The 19,478-nt window shown below is 38.9% G+C and overlaps 2 protein-coding genes and 1 non-coding gene across 3 annotated transcripts; all 3 read left to right on the forward strand.

Annotated features, from left to right (window-relative positions):
• Positions 1–7,150: 7,150 nt before the first annotated feature.
• Positions 7,151–7,257, forward strand: LOC125494597 (small nucleolar RNA R71). Its single transcript, XR_007270836.1, has one exon. It is a non-coding gene; the product is annotated as a small nucleolar RNA R71 (small nucleolar RNA).
• A 1,135-nt stretch (positions 7,258–8,392) lies between these two features.
• On the forward strand, positions 8,393–9,690 carry LOC104899527 (uncharacterized). The gene is made up of 2 exons (XM_010686735.2): positions 8,393–8,608; positions 8,782–9,690. Exons 1-2 carry the CDS (start codon positions 8,393–8,395, stop codon positions 9,688–9,690), a joined length of 1,125 nt encoding a protein of 374 aa, XP_010685037.1.
• A 1,281-nt stretch (positions 9,691–10,971) lies between these two features.
• On the forward strand, positions 10,972–13,879 carry LOC104899518 (cytochrome P450 CYP72A219). Its single transcript, XM_010686724.4, has 5 exons — positions 10,972–11,391; positions 11,775–11,992; positions 12,530–12,774; positions 12,846–13,242; positions 13,334–13,879. Exons 1-5 carry the CDS (start codon positions 11,109–11,111, stop codon positions 13,757–13,759), a joined length of 1,569 nt encoding a protein of 522 aa, XP_010685026.2. The 5' UTR covers positions 10,972–11,108; the 3' UTR covers positions 13,760–13,879.
• Positions 13,880–19,478: the final 5,599 nt, after the last annotated feature.

Genomic DNA, 19,478 nt, shown 5'->3' on the forward strand with positions numbered 1-19,478 from the left:
AGGTAGCTAAATTAGATTACATAGATATTTAGTCTATGTAGTCTAGATTCTTCTTAACTTAGATTACATATGTAGTCTAGATTCTTCTTAACTTAGATTACATAGATATTTCTACTAGATTTTGTTTTTAGTACATCATTCTAGATATCTTTCAATTACAAGATTTTTCTTCTAATTACAAGATTTTTCTAGATTAACTCTTAACATCTCTCTCCTAGGTCTTGGTCCCACCTCTTGGTAATATGTGCGTGAAGATGACGCTGCAATTTATGTGTGCTACCTTTGTTTTTATATTAGGGTCTTCGTTAGGTGCTGAAGCTTTGCTTTTTCTATCAATTCCCTTGATTTGGTGTGATCTCACGTGGACTTCCCCTTTAAGACTTCAACAAGTTTTTTTTTTCTTTAACTTGTTTCCTTAATCAACCCTTGTACCTATATAAATAATTAAAATAGCATTGATTAAGCTTTGCCAATCTTATTCAATAGATAAAACAAAAAGAATATACATAAATTCAGATTTAAGAATAAATTAACAATTATTTAACAAATTATACTTTCAACCCAAATAACAATAAAACTCATATAAACTAGTATAATTTGACCCAAAACAAATGATAACCAGGAATAAAGTGTATATAAAATTGACACTTATCAACTTTCCCACACTTAAGATTTGCTAGTCCTCAAGCAAATAAATTTAAAAAAGATAAGAAAAACTAAACTAATAAAGCAATTAAACCTATACTCACTGTCGTAGGAATCATGATTGCACTTAGCACGTGCAGGGATAAATAATCATATAATCATATAACATTCTACAAATAACTTTTACTGGACTAAACTTTAAACATCTTTTTATTACTTTAAATGGAATAGTTATTGGATCCTGAGTTGTCCTACCAATCATGCCTTCATTACGAAGACGGAATACGTGAGCCACTACGTATTCCCGAATGACTTACGATATCGAGGAACCTTTCAACTAAAAGTGGAATGAGGATCAATCCATCTTAGAAAAAGCTATGGCACGCTCACCACAACCCCAACTCCCAATGTCCAACTCTAGACGTGCACCAGTCTAACGTCCACAACTATTCTCGTCACACCTTACGTTAATTACCAATTATTACTTGTTATGACACACGCATACAAGCAACACAACAATAATCAGATAGTCACAACTGAATTTCTTTTATCTTAGGATTTAATAAGTGACACAACTTACAATCCAAAATTACTTCCTTTAATCCAATCCATTTAATTGTTGAACCTAGCCAACAATCCAACTTACCTTTATATAGGTATAATTCCAACTTACCAAATAAGGCCCATAGTTCTCATAAGATAATAAAAATAATACATGCCAGGAATACATGAATAACATGATTCAATTCTCTATAACGTATATCAATTCCTCATGCGAATTAATAACTAAACTTTATTTTCATGCTTGTCTCAAATAATCCATACAACATATAATCCAGTACTCATAATAAATCTCAATTCACATGCTTGCACACAGGCATAAAACATGTAACAATCAAATACTGGAAATCATATATATATATGAACATAATAAGTTCCTATACATGAATCTAAAAATCTCTTAAACATGATACTAATCACATAGCACACAGGTATGTACGTACCTCGTGTAAACTAGCTTGTAGGCCACTTTTAACTCTCTAAAAGTTCCCTACGAAATATTCTCCGCCTAGAAAACAACATAGCCGAAATTAATAATCTTAAATAAAAATTACAGCAGCTCTAAATTATTTAGAATCCCCTCTAAATACGTTTAAAAGTTGATTTTTAACATCAAAACTTCAATTATTTTTAATTCCTAGCATAGTACTAACATACTAGTAATTAAAAACTCTTAAAACTCCACAAATAAAACCCTTTATGAAATTACAACAACTTTAATAATTAATAAACATCCTTTAAAAATATATAACATATTAAAATCATATTCTAAATCAATCTCATAGTATCTAATATGCTACTATGATTTTCTAGCAATTTAAAACCCTAAAAATTCATGTTTTCATGGTTAAAACTACAATTTAATCATAATAACAAATCTGAATTTTGTTCTCATAATATAAACTATATATAAATCAAGATTACATATTAAAATAGTAATTAAAACTAATAATCATGATTGACAACAAAAGAAAACATAAAAAATATAGTCTTTAATGGAATCTTGAGGAAGAAGAAAAGAAAAACAACCAACAAAGAGGAGAACAAGGAAGGCGCCGGCAAGGAAAGGCGAAGCAGCAGCAGCCGGCGGTGGTATGGGCTGGTTTTGAACACTTGGTGACGTTTCTTGTTGAAGAAGAAACGTTACTTGAACAAGAAGAAGGTGGTTTGAGAGGAGGAACAATGGACGTGCAAAGAGGAGAAGGAAAAATCGAAGAGGGAGAAAAAGAAAGTGAATGGCGTGTGAAGGAGAGAGGAAAATAATTTGTGTGGGATAAAATAATTAGGTATTAGGATATTTATATAAAGGCCTCCTTTTTGGGCTTAGGAAAAAGAGATAAGGTTTAATGAAATTTGATGATGAACAAGATAAATAACTTGGGACTTTAATCATCAACATGACTCTTTTTCCTTTTATCCTTTTAGGATTTTTAGGTTCCTCAATTCCATTAGACTCCTTTTTCAATATAAATTAGCATTTAAAACTTTTATCAAAGCATGCTTAATTAAAATATTTTCAACTTTATTAACTCATGAAAATAATTTCATTTCACTTTTAAAATAGTTAACCTTTTTAAGTAGTCAAATCATTTCAAAACTAATTTGTGTTTGAATATAAATATATAAATACTTAAATATATTTATAAAATCATTTAAAATTATGGGGGATTACAGCCTTAAGATCCATATTAAACTCCCTAATTGCCCAATAAGCTTTATGTTCTATTACGACAGGTAAATGACATGATTTTCCAAACACTAGCCTATAGGGAGACATACCTAATGGTGTCTGAAAAGCTGTTATATAGGCCCACAATGAATTATCAATCTTATTAGCCCAATCCTTCCTAGAACTATTAACAGTCTTCTCCAAAATTAGCTTCAACTCTCTATTAGCAAGCTCTACTTGACCATTAGTTTGGGGATGATAAGGTAAAGCTACTTTATGTTTAACCCCAGATTTCCTTAAAAGACTATCAAGCGGCCTATTACAAAAATGAGAGCCTCCGTCACTTACAAATGCTTTAGGAGCGCCAAATCTAGAGAATATGTTTTTCTTAATAAATCTCATGACAACTTTAGAATCATCAGTTTGAGTAGGTATAGCTTCAACCCATTTAGAAACATAATCCACTGCCACTAATATATATTTATTGTTATAGGATGAAGGAAAGGGACCCATGAAATCTATTCCCCAAACAATTCAACTTCAAGAATGGTATTCAAAGACATTTCATTTCTTTTAGTAATATTACCTACTCTTTGACATCTATCACACTTACTCACAAAATCTCTAGCATCTTTATACATAGTAGGCCAATAAAATACATATTGCCAAACTTTAGCTACAGTTCTATGCATAATAAAATGACCACCACACTCTAAAGAATGACAATGCTGCAATATATTATGAACATACTCTTCAGGGTACACATCTCCTAATAATTTCATCAGCACAAAATTTATATAACAATGGTTCTTCTCAAAAATAATGCTTAGCATCCCAAAAGAATTTCTTTTTCTAATGATAAGTTAACTTAGGAGGTACAACACCACTCACAACAAAATTGACTAAATCAGCATACCAGGGAATATTAGTTTCAACTAACAAATGTTCATCAGTAAATGAATCATTTATAGGAATGTTAGAACTAGTATCATCTTTTAATCTAGATAAATGGTCTGCAACTGGATTCTCAACGCCTTTTCTATCTTTAATTTCTAAATCAAACTCTTGTAATAAAAGAATTCAACAAATTAGCCTCGGTTTAGCATCTTTTTTACCTAACAAATATTTTAGGGTCGAATGATCGATCAGTATAAACAATTACCTTAGATCCTACAAGATATGATCTAAATTTATCCACAACAAAAACAACTACAAGTAGTTATTTTTCGGTAGTTGCATTATTTTAATTGAGCATCATTCATCATTTTACTAGCATAAGAAATCACATGCAACTTTTTATATTTTTTTTTCCCTAAAACAGCACCAAGAGCATAGTCGCTCGCATAACACATTAATTCAAAAGGTAAATTCCAATCAGGGGCTACCACAATAGGTGCTGAAACTAACTCTTGCTTTAACTTATTAAAGGCGTGCAAACATTCAGAATTGAAATCAAAAGATGCATCTTTGTTTAATAAAACACACAAAGGTTTAGAAATTTTAGAAAAAACTTTAATAAAACGTCTATAAAAACCTGCATGACCTAAAAAAACTTCTTATTCCTTTAACATTAGGTGGTAGTTTTTCAATTACTTCTATTTTTGCACGATCTACCTCAATACCATTTGAAGAAATTTTATGTCTAGTATTATACCTTCTTATACCATGAAATGACACTTCTCCCAGTTTACTACCAAATTAGTTTCCTCACAATGTTGCAAAATCGGAGATTGATTAGCCAAACAATTATCAAAAGAAGATCCAAACACAGAAAAATCATCCATAAACACTTCCATAATCCTCTCTTTATAATCAGAAAATATTGACATCATACAACGTTGGAAAGTAGCGGGAGCATTGCATAAACCAAAAGGCATACGACAAAAAGCAAAAGTGACATATGGACAAATAAAAGTAGTATTCTCCTGATCATTAGGAGCAACAAGGATTTGATTGAAACTAGAGTATCCATCAAGAAAACAATAATATTCATGTCCAGCAACTCTTTCTAACATTTGATCCAAAAAGGTAAAGGAAAATGGTCTTTACGAGTTACACTATTGAGCTTTCTATAATCAATACATACTCTCCAACCAGTCACTGTCCTTGTAGGTATTAACTCATTATTTTCATTAGACACAACAGTCATTCCACCTTTCTTAGGTACCAATTGTACAGGAATAATCCAAGGACTATCAGAAATAGAATAAATTATTCCTGCATCTAACCATTTAAGAATTTCTTTCCTAACTACTTCTTGCATATTAGGATTTAATCTTCTTTGATTTTGAACAACATGTTTAAAATTATCATCCATTAAAATTTTATGCATACAAAAAGATGGGCTAATGCCTTTAAGATCATAAATAGTCCAACCTATTGCCTTCTTTCTTTCCCTTAACACACGCAGTAATTTATCTAATTGCTCATCAGTTAATGAAGCATTCACAATCACAGGTAGTGTGCCATTATCACCAAGAAATGTATATTTTAAATGTGATGGTAGTGGCTTTAACTCTAGAGTAGGCGCTTGTACACTAGAAGAAGGAGGAGGAGGAGGAGGAGGAGGATTACCTCTTTTGAGTTTCTCAAAATAATTACCTCTTTTCTTCCATGGAGGACATGCCTTTAAAGCACTAACCATATTCACAACTTCAATATTTTCATCTATATGTGTACTTGCACTTGTTAGACATACTTCTAGAGCATTTTTAGAAGTAATTTCATGCATTATCTCTCTGTTTAAAACATCAATAGCATCGACTCTAAACACATGATCAGTAAAAGAAGGGTATATAGGAGAATGAGACAAATTAAATTGAACTTCTTCTTCACCAATTTTAAAAGTTAGTTTAGCATTTTTAACATCGATATTAGCATCAGGGCTAGCTAAAAAAGGTATTTCCAAAATAATGGGCACATCAATATCCTCATCCATATCAAGAACAATAAAAACAATAAGAATAATGAATTTATCAATTTTAATCAAAATGTTTTCCAATACTCCTAAAGGATATTTAATAGATCTATCAGCAAGTTGTAACGACACAGTAGTAGATTTTAAATCATTTAATCCCAACTTCTTGCAAATCGATAATGGCATAAGTGAGACACTTACACCTAGTCACATAAAGCTCTTGAAAATTTAATATCACCAGTAGTGCAAGGAATAGAAAAAATTCTTGGATCTTTGAGTTTAGGAGGAAGCTTTTTCTGAATTACAGCACTACGCTCCTCACTCAAAGCAATAGTCTCATAATCTTCTAATTTCCTCTTTCGAGACATAATTTCTTTAAGAAATTTAAAATATGAAGGAATTTGCATCAAAGCATCGGCAAAAGGAATATTAATATGCAAATATCTTAAGAAATTTCTCAAATTGAATTTCCATTTCATGTTATTTAAGCCTTTGATAGGGAAGGGAATAGGAGGTACATAAGGCTGTATAGGAGTAGTAGTGTGAGTAGATTCATTTTCTTCGACTTCTTTCTCAATTCCATTATCGACATGTCCATTTTCTACTTCATTAGCCTTGGTTTGGTTAATCACTTCATCTAATTGTTTACCACTTCTTAAGGTGACAACATTGCATTATTCTTTAGGATTAACCTCAGTATTACTATGTAAACTTCTTTGATTGCTAGCATTTATTGCATTAGCTATTTGCCCTATTTGCATTTCAATATTCTTATTTGAATTAGCTAATTGGTCAACTTTATTTTCCGATTTCATGAACCTTTCAGAAGTAGCATTAGCAAGTTTTTCAATAGCGCCCAACAAGGTTTACTCTCTTGTTGTGGTCTAAAATTATTATTTTGATTTTCTTGATCTCTCCATGAAAAATTAGGGTGGTTTCTCCATCCAGGATTATAAATATTAGCCTAAGTGTCATTTTGTGAACGATTATAGTTAGACACAAATTGAGCTTTCTCAGTATTAGTACATTCACCATTTAAATGAGCACCCCCACACCAACTACATGACATATCAGAAGTAGAAACATGGCTAACATTATTCATTTTAGTGAAAATTTTAGCTAAATTATCTACTTTATGCATTAAACATGCCAATGCCATCTACATCATACATTCATGGATTCTTTTTAGTTATTGATCTTTCACTAGAGAAACCATAATTATTAAAAGACATATCTTCTAATAACTTATTAAATTCTTTAGTTTTACCCGTTAAAGAACCACCTACAGCGGCATCTATTGTAATTTTAACAGATTGAGTTAAATCATTATAAAAATTTGCACAAGTAGCCAATCAGGTATACTATGGTGTGGACATTTACGTTGTAATTCTTTAAATCTTTCCCAAGCCTCATATAATGATTCTCCATCAGGTTGTGTAAAATTAGTAATATCATTACGTAATTTAGCTGTTTTACCAGGTGGAAAATATTTATTAAGAAAGGCTTGAGATAAAGCTTTCCAAGTAGTAAAAAAATTAGTCGGATTTGAATTTAACCATTTCTTTGCTTTATCTTTTAGTGAAAATGGAAACAACCTAAGCTTTATACTAGTGTCATCTACTCCACTTAACTTAATAGTGTCACACTTTTCAAGAAAGTTGGCTAAATGTTCATTAGGATCTTCATTAGGTAACCCACTAAACTGATCTTGTTGAACAATATTAATTAAACCATGCTTAAGTTCAAAATTATTAGCATTGATAGAAGGTCTTACAATACTTGACGAAGGTGCCCCAGCATTGGGCATAGCACAATCACGCAAGATCCTCCGAGGTGTTTCTTCTCCGGCCATTTTTTCTGATTCCGAAAATAGCTCTAACTTGCAATCCGAGATTTCTTGTTCTTGTTGCAACCTTTTTTATATCCTTATCGCACGTAGTGTCCTTTCAATTTCTGGATCAAAAGGTACTAGAGCACGATAAATACGTGGCATAAACTATAAGATATTGTATGGGGGTGACCAAGTTCCATACCAGACCTCATAGACCGATACGAATAATCGTGGTCAATACAGTCATTGTAGAACCGTTGACTTTGTCATACCGGTTTCATTAGGATATCGAAATGGTACTTCTCCCTGGGCCATATTCAGTGGGCCTGGGCTTGATTCCGTTTCTATCTACATGCGCTTACTGCCTAAGGATAAAACATCAATAAGAGGATAAAGGTATATCCCAAAGGAATATACCTACGCCCAACTAATGGGAGCATAGTCCTACTTGAACAAGGAGTCCTGCCGGCTCCTATAAATACCCAGTTGATCTGAGTCATAAGGTACGTTCACAAACACAATCATACTCCACTTCAGAGCTACCGGTTTACCCATTACTTACTTTGGCATCGGAGGGGCGTTCCTCGAATCAACCCCTGAGGTTAGTTTACGTGCTCTGTTTTGCAGGACAATGAACCGGCTTATACATACGCAGAAGTTACCCGTTCACACCCTACCGTTTATTCTATACCGGAACAGTTGGCGCTAGAAGGAGGGGAGAACTATACTTTTGAGTCTAAGCCATAATTTTACCAGCAAAACAACTCTCATGGATCCTAATCAGCACTTTGGGATGCCGGAAACTGACGGAAATAATATCCCTACTAAGAAAACACCAGCAGGATTCTCAACCCCGATATTGACGGTAGGATTGACCCGACCACCAACTGATAAGGGGAAGCAAGCTGCTGAGACCCCTCAGGAGAATATCTTCCAGATACTCCAACATATGCTCACTCCAGAACAGCTCAGGAGTGCAGCGGAGGTCTTCCAGGCCATGGCCAGCCAGACACCACCGACCGGTCCCCCCGCCAAACGACCTCTGAGCAGAGCCCATAGCCCAGTGAGAATGATGCACTCATTGGGGATGGGCTGCCGGGGGAATGAGGCCGAAATGACCAGGATCAGGTGGCCAACTCCAAGACCCCCACAAAGCAGGTTGGGGAGGATGAAGAAGAGGAGGCTCAAGAGACAGAGGTCCAGCTATCTTCCCATCCCAGAAGGGAAAGCGAGTACAAGCGCAGGGCACCAGTGTCATTGCGAAACTCTCCTTTTTCCACGGCTATCCTCCAAGAGCCCATGGAGAAGATCAAAATGTCGACATGCAAATATGACGGCAAAACTGATCCGGAGGATCACATATCGGCTTATGAGGGACACATGTTGTTATACACTAATACCGACTCGGTATGGTGTAAGGTGTTCCCTTCTACGCTAGTTGGTCTCGGCCAAACGTGGTTTAAGAGCATACCGGCAACTGTCTTCGACTTCCGCCAACTCACGTCCATGTTTGTTACCCACTTTGTTAGTAAAGAGCGCAGGGAGAAAACTACCGGCGAGTTGATGTCCATCAAGCAAGGAGACTTTGAAAGCTTGAGGGATTATGTGGGACGTTTCAACGCGGAAGCCGTTACCATCCCCAGTTTGCAGCAGGAAGTAGCGATGTTGGCCCTGATGACAGGTCTGAGACAAGCGACTGCCTTCAGAAGCTACCAACCTAACAGGGCGGCTAGAGATGGAAAAGAGAAAGAGAAAGACCGCAGGGAGGACAATTACCGGAAAGATAAAAAGCCAGAAAGCTTCAGTAGGAGAGAGGAAAGTAATTCGGTAAAGAAGGGTCAGGAAGGGCGAGTCGACCGGTACCGCAATTACACCCCTCTAACAATATCTCGGGCAGAGATATTCGAGCTACACAAAAAGGACGATAAGTGGCAAAGGCCTAGAAAGATGTACAACAATGGCCAGGATAAATCGAAGTGGTGCGAGTTCCACAGGGACTATGGTCACGTGACAGATGAATGTAAGGACCTGAAAGACGGGATAAAAGATCTCATACGAAGAGGTTAGTTCACCCAATACCAAGCAAGAGTTGACCGAAAATCTCCGTCCAGAGAGGATGAAAACAACAATAGGAAGTCGGTGAAGGACCGAATCACCGAAATCCATGTTATCTCGGGAGGGCCGACATGGGGTGGAAGCATACATGGTGCCAAAGCTAGTCTGAAAGAAGTAAGGCACCAAGTAAACTAGACAATGGCCGATCTGGCAACTGAAGTCAAGATCAACCTGATAAGCCTCTTGCGGGACCACGCCGACATTTTTGCTTTCTCAGTTAATGAGATACCGGGAATAGACCCAGCATTTTTGGTTCACCGGCTGAATGTCAACGAAGACGTCAGACCGGTAAAGCAGAAGAAAATAAACTTCTCCTCGGAGAAGAACGCAACCATCAAGGACGAGGTGGATAAACTGCTGGCGGCATATTTCATCGAACCCTGTGACTATCCGGAATGGTTGGCCAACGTGGTAAAGGTAAAAAAGGCCAATGGGTCATAGCGGATGTGTGTGGACTTCACTGACCTCAACAAGGCCTGTCCCAAAGACTGATATCCCTTGCCCAAGATCGACTAGTTGGTGGACTGCCCTAGCGGCCACGCCCTGCTAAGTTTTATGGATGCCTTCTCCGGTACCATCAGAGCAGCTTGCTAGAATCTGATAGAAACAAAGCGGCCTTTATCACAGATGCAGTAGTATACGCCTACAAAGCAATGCTCTTCGGACTCAAAAATGCCGGTGCTACTTATCAAAAGTTGTTGGACAAGATCTTCGAGCATCAAAAAGGCTGGAGTCAGAGAGTTATAATCAATTGAAGTTTCCTAATGTGATTTTTTCTTTTGGTTAGTTGGAAATTTCAATGATGAGGAATCAGAGGAGAGAAAAAAGAGTTTGGAATTTTTATAATTAATGCCATGTCACCTTTTTCTTTTTAATTTATGCCACGTCACATTTTTCATTTATTTTTGGGGCTGATAACGGTACAAACCAAAGTTCAGTACCTTAAGGTAACGAAAATTCATTTTGAGTACTCTAACTAGAACTTTTTAAAGTTCAATACCCTAACGGGAACCAATGTGAAAGTTGAGTACCCTCTTGTATCGTTAACTCAGACAAAAAGTGAGGTTTCCTTTGTGTAACATAGAATAGAAAGGCTGGGGTGGATGTAACGTAGAGGGTATATAATACAAGATGCAACTTATCTTTAGAAATTATAATTCTATAATTAAACTTATCATCTAGAATGATTGAAGAGGAGTCATATAAGACTTTCCACGCATGTTCGTGGATTCCAAGATTGACCAACAAATGTAACTTATCCCACTATTATAAAGTACTGTACAAAACTTAGGAGCTTCTTTGTAACAAAGAGAGTTAAGCTTCTTTAATCAAGATTTTTGAGAGATAAAAGTGTAAGAAGAGTGCCAGAAATGGATTCATTGACAGCAAGCTCTGTTTGGATAACAATAACCTGTATAGTAGTCGCGACAGGATTAATCAAAGTGGTGAACTGGGTGTGGTGGAGGCCTAAGAAGCTGGAGAGATTGCTCAGGCAGCAAGGTTTCTCGGGTAATCCTTACAGGCTCATGTTCGGAGACCTCAAAGATCATACCTCAATGCGCTCACAGGCCTTGCAAACCCCCATGATTGGCTTCTCTCATGATTATTTTTCGCGTGTTGAACCTGTCCGCCATCAGCTGTTCACCAAGTTTGGTTTGTAACATCAACTCTTGGCCTTTTTGAGTCATTCTTCTTTAGTAAAATTTATCTTTTGGTTACTGAACTTGCTGAAATCTGATTGAAGTGATGGACCAATTACTAGTTCCTGAGAACATTTTTGCATATGAGTTTCTGAAGTATGACAGTATTGGCAAGCTATCTAAGGGATAACTGTGAGTAAAGATTCAAATGAACTGATATAATAGAAAGTTCAGTAAGTGATGCTTAATGAAGCATAAATTATATATGAGAGATTGAATATAACTATTCAAGCAAGGTCCAACTATTATATAATTCTATAAATTAGTACTTAGCTTGTATATTCTTGTCAGAATTCAGAAAGTGTTAGATTGACATCAAGGTTGCTATCGACGCAGGAAAGAACTATTACTTCTGGGCTGGTCCTGTACCGATACTACATATCTCAAAGCCAGAGCTGATCCGAGAGGCTTTCACGAAGATGCATGAATTTCGAAAGACAAAGGTGAACCCCATCTTTGAGAAGCTTATTCCTGGGATGGTCAGCTATGAAGGAGACAAATGGGCCAAACATCGCAGATTGATCAACCCTGCCTTCCATATAGAGAAGTTGAAGGTCACTCCTTTAGGCTCCGTTTATTTTCATGGAAAACATTTTTCCGGAAAATGATTTTCCTCCCACTTTTCATTTTCCTTTGTTTGATTTGGAAAGGGGTGGAAAACAATTTTTCTTATGGTGGCAAATATCACTTTTGAAAAGGAAAATCATTTTACTTTTGTAAAGGACTGCCACATTTTCCTCCTTACTCCTTCCTTCTCCCTTATTCATTCCTCCATTTCTATTTCATTTTTTCTTTCCTTCATAAGTTTTTCTCTAACAAAACAAACAGAGGAAAACTTTTTCTTAACTCATGTTTTCCATTGAAAATTGTTTTCCTTGAAAAAGGATTTTCCATGAAAATTGTTTTCTTTTGAAACAAACGGAGCCTTAAACTCTTTATTCTTTAAACCCTTTAGTCAAGACTGAGATAGCTTAACTACTGACCTACTGAAATTTTTTTGTTCAAAATGAATGTCAAGAATGCATCAGATACTACTGAAGTCTGACTCTATGCATATGAACAATAAGTTGCATTTTTGTCACATGTTGCAGCTTATGTTACCAGCATTTCGCGACAGTTGTGCAGAGATTATCAGCAAATGGGAGATGGAAGTGCCCGAATCAGGTTCAGTTGAGCGAGATGTGTTGCCAGATATGATGAAACTCAGTGCTGATGTGATCTCTAGAGCAGCATTCGGAAGCAACTACGAGGAGGGACAAAAAATATTTGAACTTCTCAAGGAGCAGACTGATATTACTCTTTCGATGCTACAATCTGTTTATATCCCAGGGCTAAGGTAATCTATAACATCCTGCAATTTCCTGCATAAAAGTCAAGTAGAGTTTAACAATGCGCCTTAGCATTCAGATACTTTCCAACAGCTACAAACAGGAGGTTTAAAGACACTGATGATCAATTACATGCTTCGCTATATGCAATTATTAACAAGAGGAAGGAGGCGATTGAAACTGGAGAAGAGGTAAAGGCTGACTTGTTGGGTATTCTCTTGGATTCTAACATGAAAGAAATCCAACAAGAAGGTGGTAGTAGCAAGAATCAACACAAAGGGATGAGTCTACAAGAGGTTATTGATGAGTGTAAACTATTCTACATTGCTGGACAAGAAACTACATCAACACTATTAGTTTGGACTCTGATCTTGTTGAGCAAGCACCAAGATTGGCAAGAACAAGCGCGACAAGAAGTCCTGCAGACATTCGGAAAAAATGTGCCAGAATTTGATGGTCTAAATCATTTGAAGACAGTAAGTTCTGAAATTCTTTCATGAAAATGAATAGGTAACACAAAAATTAAATAAAAACTGTTAGTCATGAGGTTTTCTTATTTCAATTCAGGTGAACATGATAATCTATGAAGTCCTGCGACTCTATCCACCAGGAATCCGAATAACAAGACATGTTAGTAAAGGTACGAATCTTGGTGGGCTGTCGATTCCTCCTGGGACACTGATCGAGTTACCTATATATTCTGTTCACCGAGATGAGGAACTGTGGGGTGATGATGCAGACGAGTTCAAGCCAGACAGGTTTGCAGAAGGGATATCCAAGGCAACAAAAGGGTATAACTCATTTTTCACATTTGGTTCTGGACCAAGATTATGCATTGGGGAAAAATTTGCTATAACCGAAGCAAAAATGGCATTATCCATGATTCTACAGAGGTTCTCCTTTGAGCTTTCGCCATCCTACCTTCATGCACCCATGACTACTATGTTTCTAAGGCCTCAACATGGTGCTCCGTTGATGTTACACAGGCTTTGATCGATATGATGGCATGCTATAAGTCTATTCATACAGTTCAAATCAGTGCCTAGTATTTTTATCTTAGAAATATTGTCACTTATTAGTCCAATTATCCAAGAAAGTGCTAATTTTCCACTACTTTTGTATAAGTTGATCATATCAGTTATGTTGTAGTTTCTACCATAAACACTGCTTTGATTGTCACTGCTACACTGTAACGAACCAAGAAAGGCCACCTGTCATACTCACTTACTCAAGGCGTAAAAAGAAAGGAGAGCAAGGCAACAACATGTGAGAAGAAAAGATGCTCTTTTCTGTTAGGGAAGAATGATTATATTTCAGAGTTGGTTACATGGGTAGTAGTGGAATGTAAGTATAAAATGGGGGAGTAAGGAGAGAGAAGGTTTGGTCGAGAAAATATATGAGAAGTTGTAACCTGTTGGAGAGGAGCTGAGTCTCTCGAATACTCAGTGTTTTGTACCCATCCTTGCTGAAATACTAAACTACTCAACCTTCCTTCCAAATTTGCCTTGGTAGTTGTTTGTTGCTTGTTGCAGATGAAGCAAGTTCATCACAAGTGGTATCAGCGCAGTCGATCATGGCACCTCCTAACAACAACCAGCGCATTGAGACAGTAGAAGAAAAACTCATGGGATTGGAGAAATCCATCGCAGAGCGGGTGGATCGAGCGGTGGAGAAGGCAATTGCTGCAGCAATTTCGTCCTTGCGTGAGACTATGACAGAGCAGCTGCAAGAGGGGCAGTCAGAGGTCACGAAGAAGATGGGAGAAGACATGGTGGCGCTGGGAGTGAGGCTAGAGGGGAGGATTAGTCGGGACAGGGAGAATCAAGAGGTGTTGATCAACCAGATGAAGGCCGATCAATCTAAGTTTCAGGATGAAATTAAGTCTGCGATCTCGACACTCCAGATATCTCAAGGGTCGCCGGAAGAACATAGATTTGAGATGAGCAATGGTAGATATGGAGGCAGAGATGAAGGGGCTCGCGGCACTGAAGGAAACTATGGTGGAAACGCGGGTGACGGAATGTACCGGGTAATGGCCCAGGTGGGGGAAATTGGAAATATAGAAAGCTCGACATGCCGGTGTTCGATGGAACCGACCCAGATGAGCGGATTCTTCGGGCAGAGAGATATTTCTCCTTTTACCGATTATCGGAGGAGGAAAGATTGGAGGCGGCGGTGGTGGCGATGGACGGCGACGCACTTCGTTGGTGGCAGTGGGAGAAAAAACGGCGACCCATCAGATTGTGGGAGGATTTGAAGTCGTTCATTCTTCGCCAATTTCGGCCGGAGCATGGGGGATCTCTTTATGAGCAGTGGTTAGCGACATCACAAACGGCAGGGGTGGCTTAGTACAGGAGAAAATTTATAGAGATGGCAGCCCCATTGGACCGAATTCCATAAACTCTGCTCATGGGTCAATTTGTAAATGGGCTTAAGGAAGAGGTGAAAGCAGAGCTCCGTTTACTAAACCCACTGAGCCTGGAGCAGGCCATGGAGATGGCGGGCCGGATCGAGGTAAAGAACAGGGTCGTTGGCTTAAAAAATGGAGGCATCAGTCAACAAAAATCAGGGTCCTATTCTTTGTACAATAACCCTAGCATTTATTCACCTTCCCTTACTGGGTCACAAGCCAGCACAGTTGGGCCGAAACACATGGGCTGGAGAGTCTCACTCTTCTATTTCCAGTCCTAAGTCCAGTAGCAATTCTTCTATATTTTTTGGAGGAATTAAACGACTTGCTGAAAAAGAATGGCAGGATAAGAAAGCAAAAGGGCTTTGCTACAGATGTGACGACAAATGGTCTCTGGGTCACCGGTGCCGCGTGAAAGAGATGAACGTCGTTTTGGTTGACGACGATGAAGATGCTAAACGGACTTCGGCGGCAGTGAGCCACCTACTTCGCCCACCGACGAGATGCCAACAGAGGTATCCCTAAATTCTGTGATTGGGCTATCTAGTCCTCGTACAATGAAATTGACCGGAAAAATTGGGGATCGTGCTGTGGTGGTCATGATTGACCCGGGCGCAACCCACAACTTTATTTCCCTGCTTACTGTTGAAAAATTGGGTATTGAGGTTTGGGGGTCTGGTGGATTTGGCGTTTCCTTAGGAAATGGGGAGGCTATTCGAGGCACAGGGATTTGTAAACAAGTGAAAGTGGAATTAGAGGGTGGAATTGTGGTTACAGAGGATTTTTTACCCCTCGAATTGGGTAATTCAGACGTTATTCTTGGGATTTAGTGGCTAGAAAAGCTTGGTACAGTGGTGACAAATTGGAAAACACAAGTGATGCAATTTGAGTTACATGGGGTGTCGGTTACTTTGTCGGGGATCCGTCTTTGGCCCGCTCCAAAGTTTCCTTACAGGCTATGTTTCGTACATTAAGGAAGGAGGGAGGTGGCCTCTGGTTGGAGTTCAACCAGGTGGAAGGTTTGACTAGGGCATTACAGGAGGAAGTTAGAGGGGAGGTACCCGATTTTTTGAGTGAGTTATTGACTGAGTTTGGGGCCGTTTTCGCACCACCAGCAGGGCTGCCACCACAAAGGGGGCATGAACATGCCATCATCATGCGGGAGGGAAGCAATCCAGTTAGTGTACGACCTTATCGGTACCCACACTTCCAGAAAAATGAGATTGAGAGCTTGATACGCGAGATGTTGGCGGCCAAGATTATCATTCCCTCCACTAGCCCGTTCTCAAGCCCAGTGTTACGTGTCAAAAAGAAAGATGGGTCATGGCATTTTTGTGTGGATTACCGAGCATTAAATAAGGAGACAGTTCCGGACAAGTATCCTATACCGGTGATCGATGAGCTGTTGGATGAGTTGCATGGGTCAACTTGTTTTTCTAATTTGCATTTGAAGGCAGGGTACGATCAAATTCGTGTTAGACCAGAGGACACTCACAAAACTGCCTTCCGAACACACGAAGGACACTATGAATTTTTGGTGATGCCGTTTGGTTTAACCAATGCTCCGGCGACTTTTCAATCTCTAATGAATGACATTTTTCGCCCGTTTTTGAGGAGATTTGTGCTAGTGTTCTTCGACGATATTCTGGTTTACAGTAAATCAGAGGAGGAACATGTGGTGCATCTCATATTGGTGTTGGAAGTTCTGTCTCAGCAGCAATTAGTGGTTAATTTCAAGAAGTGTGAGTTCGGGAAGCCCAAGGTAGCTTACTTGGGCCATGTTATTTCCAGCCAGGGGGTATCGGTGGATATGGAGAAAATTCGGGCTATGTTAGAGTGGGTGGGCCAAAGACCATTGGGGAACTTCGAGGGTTCCTTGGACTCACTGGGTATTATAGAAAATTCAATCGCACATCCCCTCACGAAACAATTGAAGAAAGACTGTTTTTCATGGTCCGATCGGGCTACAGAGGCGTTTCGGTGTTTGAAGGATGCCATGACTAGCCCTCCTGTCCTGGCCATGCCCGATTTTACTGAACCTTTTGTGGTGGAGACAGATGCCTCTGGGTTTGGGGTAGGAGCTGTGCTGATGTAAGGGGGACGACCCATATCATTCTTTAGTCGGCTGCTAGGGCATCTTTCACAGCACAAATCAATCTACGAAAAAGAGCTCATGGCAATATGTTTGGCAGTGCAACGGTGGAAACACTACCTGTTGGGGCGCCATTTCAAAATCCGGACAGACCAACAAAGTCTCCGATTCATCACTCAACAACGTGAATTGGGAGCTGATTTTCAGAAATGGGTGAGCAAACTCATTGGGTTTGATTTCGAAATACAATTCAGACCCGGCGCGTCCCACCGGGTAGTCGACGCATTAACAAGGAAATAGGTTGGGGAACTAGAATTGGGCGCTCTACTTACTGCATAGGGGATCAATTGGGCAGACTTGGAGACTGAAATTGCAAATGATGTGGTGCTGCAAAATATTAAGCAAGAGTTGCGTTCAGGTACTACCCTTTATTGTGCATTCTCACTTGTTGATAATAAGCTGTTATATAAAGGCCGTTACGTCATTCCCAAAAACTCTTCATTTATTCCGCTCTTGCTACGGGAGTACCATGATTCACCAGTTGGTGGTCACCAGGGAGACTTGAAAACATACTTGAGAATGGCGGCGGAGTGGTATTGGAATGGGATGCGTCGGGATGTGGCTGAGTATGTGAAACGTTGTGGGGTCTGTCAAGAGAACAAGTATTCTCAACAAACACCTGCCGGACTATTACAACCACTTCCATTACCAACCTTGGTATGGGAGGATATTTCGATGGACTTCATCGAAGGCTTACCTTTATCAAAGGGGGTAGATTCTATTCTAGTAGTGGTGGACCGCTTGTCCAAGTATGGCCATTTTATTGGATTGCGCCATCCCTTTAGTGCTATAACAGTAGCGGAAACCTTTGTGAAGGAAGTTGTGTGTTTACATGGTTTTCTTGCATCAATTGTCTCGGATCGGGACAAAAAAATTTTGAGCAAATTTTGGCGGGAGTTGTTCAGGTTGCAAGGTACAGCTCTCAAGAGAAGTACGGCGTATCATCCACAAACGGATGTCCAAACGGAGATTGTGAATAAAGGAGTGGAGACATATTTGCGATGCTTCGCTGCTGGGCATCCGAGGACTTGGGCCAAATGGCTCCCTTGGGTTGAGTTTTCTTACAACACTTCCCCACCATGTCCACCAAGATGACTCCCTTTAAGGTCTTGTACGGCCGAGACCCACCTCAGTTGCTTCGTCTAGGGAAGGGTCACACCCCTGTTGATTCTCTGGAAGAAATGCTGCTAGATCGCGACTACATTTTAGATGATTTGCACTGGTATTTACTGAGAGCTCAGCATAAGATGAAAGTTTCTGCAGATTTTAAGCGGCGGGATGTGGAGTTTGCAGTGGGAGAGAAGGTGTATTTGAAGTTACAACCATAACGCCAACACTCGTTGGCTAAGCGCACCTTTGAGAAGCTGGCTCCCAGGTTCTATGGACCATTTTCCATAATGGAGCGGATTGGGACGGTGGCCTACAGACTGCAACTACCTGCCACTAGTAAGGTCCACCCTGTATTCCACGTTTCCCAGCTGAAGAAAGCCATTGGTGACATAGCAATGGGGGAACAAATTCCACCTCAGTTAACTGTAGACTTGGAACTTGTAGCAGAGCCTGAAGAAATCATTGATATTCGCTCTGTACAGGAAGGCAATGACTCTCGAATTGAGGTGTTAGTGAAGTGGCAAGTTCTCTCACCATTCGAGGCCACCTGGGAGGATGCTACCCTGTTGAACGCGCGTTTTCCGTCCTTCCACCTTGAGGACAAGGTGAGTCTTTGGCGGCGAGGTATTGTAACGAACCAAGAAAGGCCACATGTCATACTCACTTACTCAAGGCGTAAAAAGAAAGGAGAGCAAGGCAACAACATGTGAGAAGAAAAGATGCTCTTTTCTGTTAGGGAAGAATGATTATATTTCAGAGTTGGTTACATGGGTAGTAGTGGAATGTAAGAATAAAAGGTGCAGTTTAGTACAGGTGCAGTTTCTCTGTTTCAGAGTACAGTAAGATATGCCAATTCAATTGCGCGCCTAAATTTATCTTACATGTTAAGCTAAAGAGCGGAACAAAGTTCTTATCATGTATAGAATTTGATAATTGTATTGAAGTGATTATAGTCTTCTTATTAAATAAGACTTTTTAAGACTTAATTACAATAGGTAATACTAGAGATATGTAAAGATATTTACAAAAGGAAAGATAAT

The sequence above is a fragment of the Beta vulgaris genome, chromosome 1 (genome assembly GCF_026745355.1).
Source record: "Beta vulgaris subsp. vulgaris cultivar EL10 chromosome 1, EL10.2, whole genome shotgun sequence".
Classification (NCBI taxonomy): domain Eukaryota; kingdom Viridiplantae; phylum Streptophyta; class Magnoliopsida; order Caryophyllales; family Amaranthaceae; genus Beta; species Beta vulgaris.

Bases quoted from the DNA above. Each gene is read 5' to 3' on its own strand.
- LOC104899527 (XM_010686735.2), top strand. From the start codon at position 8,393: ATGGATCCTAATCAGCACTTTGGGATGCCGGAAACTGACGGAAATAAT. The intron at 8,609-8,781 runs GTCTTCCAGGCC...CCCACAAAGCAG, and splicing joins AGCTCAGGAGTGCAGCGGAG to GTTGGGGAGGATGAAGAAGA.
- LOC104899518 (XM_010686724.4), top strand. From the start codon at position 11,109: ATGGATTCATTGACAGCAAGCTCTGTTTGGATAACAATAACCTGTATA. The intron at 11,392-11,774 runs GTTTGTAACATC...CTATCGACGCAG, and splicing joins TCAGCTGTTCACCAAGTTTG to GAAAGAACTATTACTTCTGG. The intron at 11,993-12,529 runs GTCACTCCTTTA...CACATGTTGCAG, and splicing joins TCCATATAGAGAAGTTGAAG to CTTATGTTACCAGCATTTCG.